Source organism: Cynocephalus volans, chromosome 15 (genome assembly GCF_027409185.1).
Source record: "Cynocephalus volans isolate mCynVol1 chromosome 15, mCynVol1.pri, whole genome shotgun sequence".
In the NCBI taxonomy this organism is placed as follows: domain Eukaryota; kingdom Metazoa; phylum Chordata; class Mammalia; order Dermoptera; family Cynocephalidae; genus Cynocephalus; species Cynocephalus volans.
In genome coordinates, this window is record NC_084474.1 from 16,627,558 (window position 1) to 16,646,701 (window position 19,144).

Genomic DNA, 19,144 nt, shown 5'->3' on the forward strand with positions numbered 1-19,144 from the left:
CAACTTGACTGGTACACAAGAGTGCCCAAATATTTGGTTAAACATTATTTCTGGCTGTATCTGTAAAGGTGTTTCTGGATAAGATTAACATTTGAATCAGTAGACTGGGTAAAGCAGATTGTTCTCCCCAATGTGAGTGGACCTCATTCAATCTATTGAGGGCCTGAATAGAATAAAAAGCTAAATAGAAAAAAAATTTTTTCTCTATCTTTGAGCTAGGATATCATTCTTCTCCTGCCTTCAGACTTGGACTCAGACTCAGACTGAAATTTACACCACCAGTGCTCCTGGGTCTGTAGTTTTCAGCCTCTATAATCACATGGGTCAAATTCATATAATCAATCAATCAAGCTTTCTCTCTCCCTTTCTCTCTCTCTATATATGGAAAGTTCATAAAAAGATTCATAGTATCTTTCAATTCTATTTTTCCATAAGATGTTTGAAGTACCCTCATATACAAACATATATGTATGTATATGCATATGTATATATACACATATCTCCCTCTACATGATATGTGTATGTATATGTGTGATGTAAAAGTGTATGCATGCATACATGCAGGCTAACATGAGGGGTCTTCAAAAAGTTCATGAGAAGATTCATATTATCTCTTAATTCTATTTTTCCACAAACTTTTGAAGTACCCTCGTGTGTGTGTGTGTGTGTGTGTGTGTGTGTGTGTGTGTGTGTGTGTGTGTGTGTGTGTGTACATACATCCTATTGGCTCTGTTTCTCTGGAGAACCCCGACTAATACATATATTTATAATTGTTGTATCTTTCTGGTGAACTGACCCTTTTATCATTATATATTATACTTCTTTGTCTCTTGGAATTTTTTGACTTAAGGTCTGCTTTATCTGATATAAGTACGGCCACCCCAGCTCTCTTTTGGTTACCATTTGCATGGAATACTTTTTCCATCCTTTCCCTTTCAGCCTATGTGTGTCCTTAAATCTAAAATGAGTCTCTTGTAGACAGCATATAGTTTTGGACCTTGTTTTTTTACCCATTCAGCCACTCTGTTTTTTGATTAGGAAGTTAACCCATTTACATTTAAAGTAACTAATGATAGGGAAGAACTTACTATTGCCATTTTGTTTTTTCTGTTTTGTGGCTCTTTTGTCTCTCTTTTCATTTCTTGCTAGCTTCCTTTGTGTTAAGTTGGTATTTTACAGTGACATGCTTTGATTCCCACCTTGTTTTTGTATTTTCTATAGGGATTTTTTCTTTGTGGTTACTATGGAACTTACATAAAACATTTTATAGTTATAATAATCTCTTTTAAGCAGATAACAACTTAACTTCAATTATACACAAAAACTCTGCTGCTTTGTATATCTGCCCCTCTTTGTTACTGATGTCCCAAATTACTTCTTTTTATACTGTTGTTCTTTAACATAGATTTATAAGTACAGTTTTTTTATGCTTTTATCTTTTAACTTCTATGCTAGAATTAAAATTGGTTTATACACCATCATTATAGCACTAAAGTATTCTGTATTTGTCTATAGTTACCTTTATAGACATGCTTTATACTTCCATGTGCTTTCATATTGCTGTTTAGCATCTTTTTGTTTCAACCTGAATGACTTGCTTTAGCATTTCTTGTTAGGCAGGTCTAATGGTGATGAACTCCCTCAGCTTTTGTTTATCTGGGAAAGTATTTACTTCTCCTTCATTTTTTAAGGAGAGTTTTGCCAGATACAGTATTCTTTGCTGGCAGTGTTTTTTTCTTTTAGCACTTCTATCATTTCATTCCCTCCGGCTTGCAACATTTCTGCCGAAAAAACCAGCTTATGATTTCATGTAGGTTCCCTTGTAGGTGATGTCACTTTTCTCTTGCTACTTTCAAATTCTCTGTCTTTGACATCTGACTATTTGATTATAATAGTCCTGGTACAAATGTCTTTGCATTGCTTTTTGGGGAGTCCATTAGGATTCTTAAATATGGATGTCCATCTCCTTATTCAGATTTGGAATGTTTCTGGCAGTTATTTCTTTCTTTATTTTTATTTTTTTGTCTTTTTTTGTGACCGGCACGCAGCCAGTGAGTGCACCGGCCATTCCTATATAGGATCCAAACCCGTGGCGGGAGCGTTGCTGAGCTCCCAGTGCCACACTGTCCCGAGGGCGCCACGGGCTCAGCCCCAGTTATTTCTTTAAAAATACCTTCTACTCCTTTCTCTTTTCCCCTTTTTGGACTCCCATATTATGCATTTTATCTACTTGATGGTGTCCCATTAGTCCCTTCACTCTTTTTGATTCTTTTTTTACTTTTTGCTACTCTGACTGGACAATTTCAACTGGCCCATGCTCAAGTTTGCTGATTCTTTCTTCTGCTTGATAATGACTTTAGTCTGCTCTGAACCCTCTAGTGAATCTTTCAGTTCAGTTATTGCGTTCTTTAGCTCAAAAATTCCTGTTCACTTCTTTTTTATATTTTATATCTCTTTGTTAAAATTCTCCTTTTCTTCATGCATCATTTTCCTGAGCTCATTGAGCATCTTTATGACAGTTATTTTGAATTCTTTGCCAGGTAATTCACATATCTCCTTTTCTTTAGGATTGGTTTCTGAAAATTTATTTTGTTCCTTCAACTGGGAGATTTTCCCTTGATTCTTTGTGTTCCTTGTAATTTGGTGTTGGTATCCATCCACTTGAAAAAACAATGACTTCTACCAGTCTCTACAGACTGTCTACATGTAGGAAAAGACTTTCACCAGTCAGCTGCGGGACTCTCAAACCTTTGCTGTGGTTGTGGCTTCTCTGGACTTATTCACGTAGAGTCCTAATTAGAGGGATTTATTCATTTCTTTTTTTCAGGAGCTTATAATCTCTTGTTCTCTCTGGTATCTTTTTGCTATAGCACAGGTCTTCTGAAGCAGCAACATGCTGCCAGTCTCTTTTTTGTTCTCAGTGGCCTCCAGTCATCTAGAGCATGCTAGGTTCCACCTGTACTCTGAGACAGGTGAGATGCAAGCCAGTTTCTTGAGCAGCTTCTTTAAAAATCAGAATGTCCAACGTACAGCCCATTCTTCTTTCTTTCCCCAGGGAGAAGCTGGGAGCTAAGAGTTCCCTCCTAATCATGTGCCAGGGAGATGGACCATGACAAGAAAGTGCCACAAATTTTCCCACTAGTTCCAAAGTGGCTGGTTTTGTGTTCACCTGGGGTGCAAGGTCATCTTAACTGGCTTCTCGATTTCTTGCAAAGGGAATTGGTCCATATGATGTTGAATCAGTATATTTGTGGGAAGGAAAAGGGAATAGAGCTTCCTATGTTGCCATCTTGCTGCTGCTACTCACTCTCCTCCTTTTTTAATTTTAATCTAAGAATCCTTTGGTGTTCTAATTTACACTGGATCAAAAGAGCTTTTTTTTGCTCAGACACTTTGATCACTCTTATTTCCTTTTACATAATTTTTCAATACACGATGTGCAACTTTGCACTTTGGATGGGTCTCAGGAGAGCACCCCAGGTTCTCTTTCTCAACCTGGTGGGGGAGAGTGTTCCACTGCCCCCAGGGGTTTTTGTCATTGGGTGGAGGTGCTGTAACAACAACAGTGTACTAGAAGCATTTAGTAGGTGAGAAGAGGCTGGAATAAAAGGGACAGACCCACACAGTGAAGAACTGTCCTGCCAAAAATGCAAACACCACCACCTGAAAGTAATTAAATTTCAGTATTCATGATTTCTGACCAATCAGTGCATGTGTTTCTTGTCCATAAAATCCAAAGGCTACTGCACATACAGTTTGTGCATTCCATGAACTGCTGGCTAAGGAACTGCAGGCTGGCCTGCAACTGGAACAGAGATTCAGCCTATGGAATTATGTTTGCCCAGAGAGTATGACTTTTCCTAATTCACAGAAGTGTCATTATAAGGAGCACTAGCCCTGTCCCTAAGTCCTGTAAAAGCTCTCTTTTAGTAGGAGTTATCCCTGTACTATATATTAAGCTGAGCATAAAGAATTAAGGCACAGAATAGTTAAATGAAATGTCTATGCTTACTTGAAAAGTCCTATGGAACCAGACATTGTATTCAAGTCTACTCATAGCTCCTACTCAATTGAGTACTTATAAATTATTATTGAGTTCTCAAATAAGGGTATTTTATAACCTGTAAATATTTTTCAAATTATTTTTAAATATAAACTTTCAGTTATGTACTGGTAAATAAATTCTCTAAGTAAACCCAGTAAATAATCTTATAAATGATGCATATTCTGATTTCATTTTTTTTTTTTTTTTTTTTTTGACCAGTAAAGGGATCATAACCCTTGGCCTAGTGTGGTCTGCACCACGTTCAACCAGTGAGTGCACTGGCCATCCCTAATATAGGATCTGAACCTGCGGCCTCGGCACTACCAGCACCCCACTCTCCTGAGTGAGCCACAGGGCTGGCCCCCGATTTCAATTTTAATCTAATCATTTAAGGGTTTTTTTTTTCCCCTATTAAGAACTTTTTTTTTTTTTTTAAGTCAAAAAGTTAATTGAATTCTTTTGAACTAAAGTCTGCAGCTCCCTTGGGTAATTTTGTTATAACTGCTAGGTAAGAAGCTTTGAAATACCCATTATTATTATATTTGATTAAAGATGTTAATAGAGTCACAAAACCTTATTGATCAAAATCACTATATAAATTGCTGGGAATATATGAAAAGCTTTACTTACCCTTTCTATTTTATATGGTGCAACAATGTTATGTTCTTTAATGAAATATACCTGAGAAAGACAAATCAAAAATTGTAAAATAATTAACAAAATTTTTCATTGTAAAGAGTAACTATAAATCAGGATATTATAAATCAAATGTTTTAAATCATTGTTACTTAATCTCTATTTCCAAAAGTACTTGCATTAATATTAGTATTGCTTTAAAGTTTTGATGTTAAAATAACAAATATTAAGTTGAAAAGAGAATTATCAAGGCAACAAGATAGCAACAATTATTTGATAAATAAATATCTAAGATGATTTATGAATAACATCACTTATACCAAGTAACCAAGAAGATGGGGGAAGGAAGCTAATCTAAGTGCCAAATGTCTAAGAAATGGGTGGCATGTGGCATGAAATACATTCATTAACATAGAGAATGTCTCTTCCCTAGAGGTGATCTGGGAAAGTGGTGTTTTCACATGCACCGGGCCACCCGTCCTCACACTGTATATTAATAACTATGTCGAATAAGCAACAACATTCACCAGAGCCATTGACCTCCTGGCACCTGTACCCTTATCCCTGCCTTTCCTCCTGTTACAATGAAGGGTCTGCTTGGGCTCTCAAAGGCCCTGCTACTGTACTAGGGCACAGAATATAGAACCCCTCCACCTGTCGGCTACTCAAATACTCTGTTCCTACGATTATACACTGTACTTTCTCCCATTTTATGGAAACCATAGATAACACCCTCTTCCCCTTGGTCTCACATCCTCCTTTGGCCATTTTTCTGTTCCTTTCTTTGGCAAAACTCTTTGCAAGAGCAGTCTGTACTTTCTCTGGGGCGCACAACAGGTTTTCATCTCTACCATGCTATTGAAACCACTCCTCAGATGGCTCCAAAAGGTGCACAAGATTTCCATGTCACCAAATCTGACAGTCAATTTTCAAGTCTTCCTTGACTCTCTTTCTCAGAGCCTGTGACAAGCTGAGGTCTTCCTGAAGCAGTTTTCCACTTGGCTTTTGAACACCTGCTTCTTCTGGTTCTCCCCAACCTTACTAGCTGCTCCTTCTGTCTGCCTTTTGGACCCTGCTTTCTTCTCAAACTCTAAGGTTAAAGAGCTGAAGAGCCTTAATCCTCAGACCTCTCTGTCCACACTGAGTCCCTGGGAAATTTCATTCAGCCCTTGGCCTTAAGGAAGTCTCTGGAAACTCCCACCTCCTCAGATTATTCTTCTAGCATCAGCCTCCTTTCTGAAACCCAGATGAATGCATCCAAATGCTGGACTCCTCCCTTTGGAGGTCTGTTGGGCATCTCAAACCTCATTCTAAACCAAGCCTGCTCCTCCCCAGGCTTTGTCACAACAAAGGGCACTACTGTCCACTTAACTGGAGTCATTCCTGTCTGTCTACTCTCCTTTATACCCCACAACTAATCCATCAGCACATCTGTTAGATTGTCCTTCACAATATATCCAGACAATGACCACCTCTCACCATCCTGGGTTTCCCAGAGGGTCTCCTTGCTTCCACTTTTGCCTCTTTACAGCATGGTCCCTGCCCTGCCTCCAGAGAGACTTACAAATACACACCATTCAGATCATACCGACTCTCTTTCAGCTCTCCCATGGCTTTTCTCTGTGCTTTATTCTAATTCCTTACCATGGCCTGCGAGGCCCTCCATGGCAGGACCCCTGCCCTTGTTCCAGCCTCCCTTTGAGGGCTCCTCTTGACTCCCATACCCTAGGTGCACTCACCCTCCTGTCTCTTCTACCTGCTGAGGACATGCTCACCTCAGGGCCTCTCCCAGCCACTCTCTGTTCCTGGACCGCCGCTGCTCACAAGAGTCCTATGGCTCACTCCTTTGTACCTTCTAAGTCTCTGGTCAAGTGGTACCTTCTCAGACACTAGACCACTTCCCTGACCTCTCTATGTAAGGCTGCACAGTACTATTCCTTATTGTTTGCTACCCTTTTGTCCTGCTTACATCTTCTTCATAGCACTTATCACTACCTGACATTAGAGAAGATATTTGTTTATTGTCTGTCTCCCTCATTGAAAAGTGAAGTCCTTGGGGAGAGAGACTTCAGATATTTTATTCTTCTGTATATCTCCAGAGCCTTGAGTATGATACTTATTAAATGCATGGGTTAAAACTATTATTTACACACACACCCCTCTTTATTCTAACAGCAACAGAAAATTTGGTATCAAAACTCTGAAGTCTAAAGCACCATAATATATTTCTGAGGACCGGTGACCTTGTAAGTAATCAAAAAACACAAAAGTTGCCTGGATATGTACTTGACCCAGTAATAAAATAATACTTTAAATAGCAGCTTTGTCTAGGTAACTCTTGGTGTTAAACTGATTTAGAGCTGATTTGATACGAGACCTCTCCTACAAACTGTTAAAAGTAAGTGCAGGGATTCTGAGGCTTCATTTCTAAGCCAAGATCATTAAAATTTTACTAAAATAAATAAAATGTGGTTTTATAATGAAAACCCTACTTCCAACTGAAGTACCTCTTCATTTCAAGACATAAACTTTCTAGAACAAGGCCATGAAGTAGAATGATTCTATAGACAGGAGACCACAGGAGTGGACCAAAATTAATAATAATTATGTTTCCTCCCCCAAACAGCAGATAGCTATAGCTGTTTTCACATATGCCAGTTAAAACAATATAAAGTCAAAGATAGCCTGTGGAATGTTTTCTTTCTTAAAATTAATAGGATCATGGGAGGCAGATGTTGAAAATCATCTAACCCAATATCTTCCAGTTTTCACGAAATAATTTTCAACACACATCAAAACGTGTTTCATGAACAAAGGGCTTCAGTGATCCAAAACATGCCAGGAGCACTCTCTTCTCCTTGCCACCCGGCTCCTGGAGACTCTCAATGCACTATCGTATGTTTTTGAGCTGAGTCCTGAAGTAAAGAAATCTGTGTGCCTTTGTTTCCGCAACTTTTCCTACACTTATTTGGTCACAGAATGATTTTTCTCTGAACACCTCAATACCTCGAGGAACTAGAGCTCTTCAGAGAGTTGAGGCAACACTGTTAACCCCTTCATTTTAAAGATGAAGAAGGTGAGAAAAACCACATCTTAATTTACCTTGTGCTGCCAGTGCTGCATTAAGCCCCTGTGCCGCGCACAGCAGTGAGTGCAGAAATGTACACAGGATACTTGGGGCATAAGAAAAGATCATGATTCAAGGGTCATGGTACAAGACCATCCATCCTGCCTTGTTGTCTCAGTTGTCACGAGCTCCAGAGATCCATTTAAGTGGACTGGCACTGGCCTCCACCTTCTAAACACCTAGGAGGCTAGAGAAGGAACTGCTGTCCCTTTATGTCCACCCTCACACACTGTCAGAGCTCCTGAGGACAAAGCCACAAGCTCACAGATGTTACACTCTAGACAACCATGTCACACACTTGATAACCATTAAGGATCCTATTAGGGATCATATCTTTAAAACACACATTCTCAGTCATTAAATTGTAAAAGCATTTAAACATTTATTCCAACAAACTTCATTTGAGAGCTCTACAAATAGATTTCTACAAATTGCATCATGCTAAAAAATATATATATATGTATACATATAAATTTGTGCGCGCGCGCACACACACACACACACACACACACACACACACACACACACACACACACACACACACACACACACACACACACACACACAAGTGTTCATTCAGGTTAGGAAAAAAATATTTACTATGTGCTTCTTACCTGACTGAAAATGAGTGAAATTCCACTTGATTTTGCCCTGAAACACAGATAAAAGTCATTAAATATATAGAATTTTTTTGGTTGAAGTAAAATTAAACAGTTAGTGAAAACAACATACTTTGCAAAGTGTCTATTGGCTCCATTTTCTCCATGTTTTTCTATTTTTATACAATCTCTCAAAGGAATCTGGATAAAATTAAAGAATATTATAAAAATAAGCAAAGGTAAAATATACACAAAAAATAGGAATGTTTCTGTTCACATTTAAAATGTGTTACCTTAATGATGGGCTGGGATATTGTATCTGGTTCAAAAATCACTGATTTTGAACATATTTTTAAGGACCCTCTGATTTTCCTAGAGATCAAAGTACAAAAGATTATTCAATGAACAAAAGTCACGAAAGAACCATAACACATTTTAACTGGAGAGTAGGTTACTAAAGCATCAACTAATAAAAGACCAACAACACAATTAAGAAAGGTATGAAAGGTTGGAAAAAACAAAATAATATCCCCTTATCTCCATCTCCCTAGAGATTAGAGAAATCTGCACATATTATAGTTACATCCCACGAATTTTTTTATTACCTAACTTATTCCTCACAACTACTCTGAAAGGGAAACGAAGGACCGAAAAGGTTAAGAAATGCTGAATCCATCCTGTCTCTGGTAAATTATGTTCACTTTTAATTCCCTACATCTGGAAGAAATAATTAGAACACAATATTAAATATCTAAAATTGATTTGGTAGAGGTATGTTTTTTCTTATTTATAATCATGGGAAGAATTTGAATTTAGGAGATAAAATGCTTTTAACAGTGATTGTGGCATATGTAGAAATTCAGGAAAAAAGTTATTCCCTTATAATAAGCAATTTTAAAGACTATCTGGCACACCATAATATCAAATAAATCAGTTATAGACTTTACCATTTTCATCCTTTCTTGGGACATTTATATAGCTTCAATAAGTTTTAGAAAGAAAACTGCCTGGGTGTTTTAGAGGCAGTTGCTAGTTTTGACCAATATGCATTACTTGGCTGAAGCTAATAAAAAATCTACACACTTAAAACAACAAAACAAAAAACTCTTCATTACAAAAAAAAATCTACACACTTTATTTTCTTTTACTGATTGGGTGAATTTTATCAATGATCAAACCAAGGCAATAGTTTATTACACAGTCAGAACGTAGGTTAAGATATGCTGGAATATTATTATATAAAAAAATCACCTTAAGATCAGTTCCAAGAGTATATTTTGTTTACAATCAGAACTTCAAAGAATTTAGGTTCTTCAAAATCACTTGAATAACATTGGAATTGTTTCTCTAGCCATTCGTCAGTGTCTTGGTGAAGTCTCTTACTCTGTCCACCCCAGGGTTCTCTCTTGGCTCTCTGCCTTAACTGAAGCAATTATTTCATTTACACTCTTGAAAGAGCCTAACTGCTTTCCCTGCTTCTGCTTCCTCACTCCCCAAATCTTCCTCTACCAAAGAAATCTCATCCCCTTCCTTGTTTACAAATATACCATGGCTTCCTGGCCTACAGGATAAAGTCTCAACAAGGCCTTGCATAATCTGAGCCAGACCTGCCTCTCCACCTCGTAGCCAATAATTGAATTACATTAATTCTATGGTCTAGTCATGATAAGCTACTAGACATTATCCAAATCCTGCTTATTTACAACTTTTAGCTTTGCACATGTTATTCATTCTATCTGTGGCACTCCTGCCCTCATTTCTTATCTGGAAAAATATCAATCATCTTTCAAGATCTAGTTCAAATGCCTCTTTTCTGAAGCATTCACCCCACCCCACCCCAATACAATTATTTACCGTTGGGCAGAATAAGAGAAGGAAACTGGGCTTTAGCTCAAATTAATCCATTTTTTAGATTAACTAGTAAAACAAAACACAAAATAGTAGTTCACATTGGCATTTACAATTCAAATGTTAGATTATAGGGTTTTAATTTAACTTATTTGGTTTATATCTGTATCTCTATATAGTTTACAGTCTATTAGTTTGGACACCTGAAGTATCCAAAAAACATCACATTGAGAAATAAAGTCTGATAGTCTAAGAACACCTCCTCCCACCCTCACCCCTAGAGTAACACCCCTTGTTCTCCTGTGGGAGGAAATATTGACTTTAACTTTCTATCTTCAGTGTTCAATATATATGTACTGAATGCCACATCCATGAGAGGTCCATCATGCAGAAGGTTAGGATTTGGTTTGTAATTCCTCTTCCTCAAGGGTTTTTGAAATTTTCTATATTTTTTCCATGTTGTTAACGCATTTACTTTTCTAATACCCAAAATTATCCAACACAAACTTAACAAAAGAATTTTTATGGAAATTTCTAAACATACACAAATAAAATAGAAAATTCTCATGTACCAATCACCTAGCTTTTGCAAGTGTTGATATGTGTTCATTCTTTTTTTGTCTATAACCCCCAGAACCCTGCTGGACTATAGAGAAATTATTGACATCACATACTTCATCTACAAATACTTTCTCCAAAGACAGACTCACTTAATAAATGATCTATTGTTATCACACCTAAAAAAAAGAAATAATTCTTAATGTCATCGAGTATACAGTCAGTGTTCAAATTTTTCTATTTCATAAATAAGCATTTTCATACTCAGTTTGTTCAAAGCAAAATCCAAAGTCCATGTTACATTTGTTGATATGTCTCTTACATCTCTTAATCTAAAATAACTTTCCCACGTTATGAATTTTGCTAAATGCATCTCTGTGATATTCCTCTATCCCATGGATTTCCTTTAAATTATCAGCAAAATGAAGAGACTTGATCAGATTCTGGTTTGATCTGACAGGAATACTTTACAGGTGGTGCACATGTACAGCTTTTGCATCAAGAGGCACCAGGGGGTTCCGGTGATATCAATCTTGATGTATCCACTATAAAATTTCTCAGCAACTTTTCACCTAATGGTTTTAGGAGTCACTGAAGATTCCTGTTTGGATCAGGGGTTGGCAAACTTTTTCTATGAAGAGTCAAATAGTAAATATTTCTGGGTTTGACATATGACAGAGACATATGGTCTCCGTCACAACTATTCACCTCTGTTGTTGTAGGGGAAAACAGACACACACAATATGTAAACAAATGGGCTTGGCTGTGTTCCAATAAAACTTTATTTACAAAAACAAGTGGCAGGTCAGATTTGGCCCAAGAGCTGTAGTCTGCTGATCCCTGGTGTAGATCCATTATTTTATTAGGGATTGAAATTTTATCATTACTTCTATATTTATTAGCTAGAATTTATCAACAAAGAACTTTGCTTATTGGCAATTTGGTTACCCTGAAGTACAATTTGTGTAAGGAAAGGAGGAAAAATGCAAAATGCTTGATTCTTTACCTTTATTTATCAAGTTTCATAAAAATGAGTTGGTGTCCTACCCTTTGAAGATAACTGATAGGTTCATATATACAGATATCTAAGAGTACTGCAAAAAGTTCATGGAAAACTGAATTAAAAGATAATACAAATCTTTCCATGAACTTTTTGAAGACCCCTATATATATATGCACACTCATGTATTTTAACACATCTCAATCCATTGCAGACCTTCTTTTTTGATGCTCAATTTGCCTCATTTTTGGCTCAGTGTTAGCCTTCAAGTTGGCCTTTGTGTCCTTTATTTCATTTACAGTAGTCTTTGATACCTTCTTACTTGCCATTATAACAAGATGTTCTCATTACGACAAGCTCATCTTACACATTTCCTGCTCCAGACTAAGAATCAGACATTTCTCCAAAGAGCCCTCATCCTTTTAGTGGAAAGTGGTATTCAGAAAACATATTCATGGTGCTGATTGCTACTGAGTTGTTTGTAGACCTTTACAGAAGATAGAGATAGGAAATACCTTCTTTAGAAAAGTATACAGAAGCAAGACAAGAGTGTCCACTCTTGCTACTTCTATTCGACATGGTACTGGAAGTCCTAGCAAGGCAATCAGGAAAGAAAAAGAAATGAAAGTCATCTAAATCAGAAAGGAAAAAGTGAAATTGTCTCATGTTGCACACAACATGATCTTATATATAAAGAAAACCCTAAAGACTCCATGAAACTTAAAGAACTAATAAATAAATTTGGTAAAGATGCAGGATATGAAATCAATATACAAAAATCAGTTGCATTTATATCACTAACAACAAACTATCCAAAAAAGAAATTAAGAAAACAATCCCATTTACAATAACATCAAAAAAAAAAAAAAAAAAAAACCCCAAAACTAAATACTTAGGAATAAACATAACCAAGGAAGTGAAATATCTGTACACTGACAACCATGAAATATTGATGAAAGAAATTGAAGACAACACAAATAAATGGAAAGATCTCTCATGTCCATTTGGAAGAATTAATGTTCTTAAAATGTCCATACTACTCAAAGCAATCTACACAATAAATGCAATCTTTATCAAAACCCCAATGGCACTTTTTAGAGAAACAGAAAAACAATCCTAAAATTCATATGAAACCACAAAAGACCCTAAATAGCCAAAGCAATCTTGAGAAAGAAAAATAATGCTGGTGGCATCAAACTACCTGATTTCAAAATATATTACAAAGCTATAGTAATCAAAACAGTGTGGTACTGACATAAAAAGACATAGAAACCAATGCAACAAAATAGAGAACTGAGAAATAAATACACACATTTATAATCAACTGATCTTTGATAAAGGTACCAAGAACACACAATGGAGAAAAGACAATCTCTTCAATAAATGGTGCTGGGAAAACTGGATATCCACACGCAGAAGAGTAAAACTAGAACCTTATCTGACTCCGTATACAAAACTCAAGTTAAAATGGATAAAAGGCTTAAATGTAAGTCCTGAAACTGTAAAACAGCTAGAAGAAAACATAGAGGAACAGCTCCTTGACATTGGTCTAGGTAATGATTTTTTTAGAGTTGACCCCAAAAGCACAGAAAACATAAGCAAAAATAGACAAATGGAATTGTAGCAAACTAAATAAACCTCCACACAGCAATGGAAACAATCAAGAGAGTGAGAGACAACCTATGGAACGGGAGAAAACATTTGGAAACCATACATCTGATAAAAGGCTAATATCCAAAATATATAAGGAATTCAAATAACTCAACTGTACAAAACAAATAGCGTATTAAAAAATAGGCAAAGATCCTGAACAGAGATTTCTCAAAAGACATACAAATAGCCAACAGACATATGAAAAGATATTCAGCATCACTAATCATCAGAGAAAGGCACTTCAAAACCACATTGAGCTATTATCTCATCTCTTTTGGAATGGCTATTATCAAAAGATGAAAGGTAACAAGTGTTGGCACGGATGGAGAGAAAAGGGAACCTCTGTACACTCTTGGTAGGAATGTAAATTAATACAGCCATTATGGAAAACAGCATGGAGGTTCCTCAAAAAATTAAAAATAGAACTACTATATGATCCTGTAATTCCACTTCTAGATATACACCCAAAGGAAATAAAACCAATATGTTAAAGGTATATCTGCACTACTATGTTCTTTATAGCATTATTCGCAATAGCCAAGATTTGGGATCAATCTAAGTGTCCATCAACAGATGAATGAATAAAGAAAATATGATATACATAAGTGCATATATAAAAAATATATAAATATATGTAAATAAATATAGGAGGATACTTCAAAAAGTTCATGGAAAGATTCGTATTATCTTTTAATTCTATTTTTCCACAAACTTTCTGAAGTACTCTGATATATACACACACACATATGTACACAGAATGGAATATTATTCAGCCTTAAAAAAGAAAGAAATCCCACCATTTGTGACAACACGGGTGAACTTGGAGGACGTTATGCTAAGTCAAATAAGCCAAGCACAGAAAGACAAATACTGCATGATCTCGTGTATAATCTAGAAAAGTTGAACTCACAGAAGCAGAGAATAGGATGGTGGTTGCCAGGGGCTAGGGACGGGGAAATGGGGAGATGCTTGCAAGAGTACAAACTTTCCATTACGCAGGATGAATAAATTTTGGAGGTTTAATGTACAGCTAGTGACTATAGTTAATAATACTGTATTTTATACTTAAAATTTTCTCAGAGAGTAGATCTTAAATGTTCTCTCACACAATAAAGCAAGTAACTATGTGAGGTGCTGGATATGTTAATTAACTTGATTGTGGTAATCATTTCACAATGTGTACATATTTCTAAACATCACATTGCACACCTTAAAAATACACAGTTTTTATTTGTCAATTATACCTCGATAATGGTGGGGGGAAAAGAGAAAAGTACATAAATCCATATAAGCATTTCCAATTCAAATGTGAGATTACAAGGCTTTACTTAACTTCTTTAATATTATATTTATATCTCTATTATTTTATACTGAAAATCTTGGTCTTGGCATTAACGAAAATACTCAATTGCTTTATCAAACTATATAAATCTATGTGTATATGTATATAAAGCAGTTTCAATATAATAATATCTATTAACAATATTATTATTGAAAATAGTTTATAACTTCACAATTCTTTTCCAACTTAGGATATATCTCACACAGTCAAATTACTGTGTTGTGAAGTTGCCTGTCTACCGTTCTATCAGTTGATTTCAAACCTTCAGAAATAATAAAATAATTCTCTATGGATAATCTCCAACTTTACAGTTAAGGTTTTGGGTTTTTTTTTTTTTCATTTTCTCCTTGATTTTTAGGATTTACTGTTTTTTTTACTAAATTTGATTTTATATTAAAAATCTATAAAATATTTATTATATGGTTCTTAAACCAAAGTTAGAAAATAAGGTACATCCAGAGAACTATAGTTTCCATCTCTATATTATCCCCCTGATCTCTCCCTCTTCTGTGTAGAGAACCATTTACGTTAGCTTTTAGTTTCTGCTTCCAATTTTTAAAAATATAACCAAAAAATAATTCCCCCACCCTTTCTTATATGGAAGATGGCATATAACAAACAGTTCTCTGCCCCTTCCTTTTTGCATTTAACCTGTGCCAGAGATCACTCTACAGCACAGTATAGAATTTCTTCATTTCTTGTTACAGCTGCATACTACTCCATTATGAGGCCATTCCTTTATATTCAACTCCCCTATCAGGTTGTTTCCAGTCTTTTGCTGTTACAATCAACACTATAATAAATAACCTTGTACACATGCATTTATATATTTGCCAGTGTATCCTTGAGATAGTGTCCTAGAAGCAGCACTGCTAGATCAAAAGGTTAATGCACATGCAATCTTGCTAGCTATTACCAAATTCACCCCCATGGGGTTATACCGTTTTGCCCTAATAAGAACTTTAAAATTACAAAAACTGGTTTCAGTTTGCTATCTTATATTCATGCTTTAATAATAAATAGATGTATTTAATTTTAAGTAGGACATTATTATGATATAGGACAGAGGAGTGTTGAGAAGGAAAAAGGTATGAAATTAGAGAAAAAATATACATATAAGCAAAATTCCAGGGGCAAGACAGCAAGGTGCTATGTTCAGGAAATTGTGATTGTCTAATTTGATAGAATGGTAAGGAAAAGGTATGTCCTAAGCTACAAAACAAAAAGCTAAAGGGTTTTTACTTGGCTTGTATTTACACAAATACTGCATGTTTTTGATTATTCAAGGATAAAATCTGAAGAAGACTAAAAATTAAAGTGTTTAATGTCAAAGCATTTTCTAAGTTGTGGCTAAGCAAGCTCCCAAAAGGAAATCATTAGCAGATACATTTTTGCTGGAACAACTTTAATCTTAGTTAATTCCAAGCTGGCATTTTAAACAAAAAACTTCATTACACACTTTTGTACATAGATTTCAAAAGGTAAGATCAAATAAACAGAATATGTTTTTATAGTAGTAAGCAATAGTTACTGAAGTATAGAGAAATCAGATTTTGCTTCTAGTTCAAATACATTATTCATTTCGAAAATGCTGATTTTATACCAGTCTTATATTTTATGGTCATGACCTTATAACACCATAATCCAAATAATTGAGAGCAGAGTACACTGCTTAACTGCAAGTGCAATGCAAGAAAAAAGTGATGGGACAGATGAGAGTCCTATCCAGCTGATATAAGACACCCACATCCGTAGAGAAATTAGAACAAATGCTTTTTAGCTTTGAAAATATTTGAAGTTATGACAGCGACTTATAAATCCACACTGCTTGTTACTTTCCTAATAAGAAAGAAGGGGGAGAACCGTCTATGATCATACATTAAATTGTTAAATATCAGAGATGGAGAAGGTTAGTGAGTGCATAGAGATGCAGAAGCTTTCTCACCTTTCATCAGGACGGCCCCTGTGCTGAACATGACTGACTGTATGCTGTTCAAAGTAGTACTCCTCCAAGTTAAGCAGCAGCAAGGAAAATCTAAATGGGGTGGGGGGGACAACTTTCAGGTTTATTTTTTACAAAGTATAAGAAAGCAGGATATTTAAAACATTTCATACAAAGTGCTCTTCTATTCATTAAACAAACACTTATGAAGCATATACAGTCAGGTGTCTCTTAATGACATGGGTACATTCTGAGAGATGTCCTTAGGCGATTTCCTCATTGGTGAGTATCACAGAGTGTACCTACTCAAACCTAGATGGTACAGCCACCACACACCTAAGCCGTACGGTGTAGCCACCGTCGTATAGGCGGTCTGTCGTTTCTGCGGTGGGTGCTTAATCAAAACGTCCCCACACGGGGCCAAGCACTCGCTCTCTCTGCCCAGAGGGGAAGGACGCCTTCCAGAGAATAACATCTACGGCAAAAATGAAATCGCCCACCAGATGGATTTATTATTCCTTTACAGAAACCTCAAATTTCATAAAATTAAACCTGTTTTACCTGAATAAAGCTTACAGCTTTCCCACCTATGGAATTTTCATCGTTTGTTTCCCGAGCGAGCACACTAGGCTTCCCCACCTCTTCCTCGCCACATGTCCCCCTCCCACCGATGTCATGTCTCACAGTTATTTGAGTTTATCTTGTCACTCCTAAAAGACCATATGCCTCTAGGAGATAGATCTTTAGATATGCCCCTGCAATGGCCAACCTAATGCTTTGTATAAACACGATGGGTGTATAATAATTAAAATAAGCAATATGAACTGAATGAGATTAACATATAGTTCTTTTTAAAGTTTTAAGTGCTTTAAACTTTTAAAAACAAGATAAAGTAATAAGAAAAAAAACATTAATTTAGTTGTATGCCCACAGAAACAAATATATGACGGAGAAGTGAAAAATAGGCGTTTTGTTTGTTTCACAGCAAGAAACATCACTGGCAACTAGAGTTACAGGGAAAAGCTTTCGTGAAACGTGTAGGACCTGAGATGGGTCTTGAAGTGCTTGTATATGAGAGGAAGAGATTTTTCCTCTTGAAACACCACTAAAATGTGAATAAAATTATTTTTAAATGGTAAAACCCAAGACTAAAGTAAATTGGAGAGACTGAAAAGCAGAGAAGAGATAGGAACACATTTGTGGGACACTGAAAGCAGATGGGAGAAATTAGCAGTGCTCAGAAATCAGAATATCAGATGCCCCCAGAGAAGGCAACACTCAGGAGAAAACCAACTCAAGTCACAGGACTTCTGAAAAGTCCAGAAAATGATGGCAGGAATCAGGCATTAAAAGGCAGGGACGAGGTATGGGGGGATGATTAGAAGTGGGAATGAGGGCAGTGGCCCCAGATTCTTTCCCTGGTGGTTATCCTCGCCCCACCCAGGCATGTGGTTTTTCTATCTAAATATTGAGCAAGAGGCTCCAAACTAGACATCAAGCACGGTGGAGAGCAGGACTGAGTGTGAAAAGAGGGCGATTAAGCAAAAAGCTGAATACACAAACAGCAAGCAGCAGGAAGACTACCACTACAGGCAGGAGGCTGCTAAAAGTTTTGGAAAAAACTAAACTGCCCTAGAGAAAAGACCTACAGAGAGCGGCACTGAAAGAACCGAGTCTCCATATCATCATCCCATAGTGACGTGCAACAGAAAAGCTTCTCCAAGTGACACAGAATTACACACTTCACTTAAATACAAATGGACAACCCCAGATCACCAGCCTCTCACATGAAAGAACAAAACCTATACAAGCAGGAGGAACGCAACTTGAAGGGCTGGAGACAAGGCAGAGAGAAGAAGAAAAGATCAAAAGAATATAATTAATATCCTTACAAAGAAGAAACTAGATCCATGACACAAGAAGAAATGGCTCGTTAAAAAAAATAATAATCTGAACCAAAAAAAGGTAACTCATAAAATTAAAAATAATGATGGCAGGAACCAGTTTTACCATCCTAATAGGTAACTTTTATTAACCTGTCCTCCAATTTTAAACCCATCAGCAAGAATTAATTATAGGCTAAAATGCCAGAGCGCAATATAAAATGTTCACTATCAATACCTAATCTGAATTTCAATAAAATCACAAGATTTAGGATTGTGAGGAAGCCCTTTGAAGCACCAGATAATTTCCAGGAAGGTATAAATGAAGGAGATACTCGCTTATTACCTTGCCCCTTATTTTCAGCTTGTTATCTTAATGACTAGAAACACCCTGCTTAGGCTAAAGCTGTAAACCCTTCCTTTTCTCTATTGATCTCCCCAATCCTCCTCTTATAGAGAGGAAAAAACAGAATAAGTATGCTTCAATAAGACAATGGCATAATTTTATTGC

The 19,144-nt window shown here is 36.3% G+C and overlaps 1 protein-coding gene across 5 annotated transcripts in view; it reads right to left on the minus strand.

The window, feature by feature from the left end:
- The window catches only part of NSMAF (neutral sphingomyelinase activation associated factor), a 59,545-nt gene that overhangs the window by 32,544 nt on the left and 7,857 nt on the right, over window positions 1–19,144 (minus strand). For 4 of the 5 annotated variants that reach the window (XM_063080154.1, XM_063080153.1, XM_063080156.1 and 1 more), the window contains exons 2-6: window positions 16,754–16,843; window positions 8,701–8,779; window positions 8,541–8,608; window positions 8,423–8,459; window positions 4,676–4,726 (exon numbers count right to left, since the gene is read on the minus strand). In XM_063080154.1, coding sequence (XP_062936224.1) covers window positions 4,676–4,726; window positions 8,423–8,459; window positions 8,541–8,608; window positions 8,701–8,779; window positions 16,754–16,843 — 325 coding nt within the window. The remainder of the gene's footprint in view (window positions 1–4,675; window positions 4,727–8,422; window positions 8,460–8,540; window positions 8,609–8,700; window positions 8,780–16,753; window positions 16,844–19,144) is intronic. The other variant, XM_063080157.1, reaches the window with a different exon arrangement.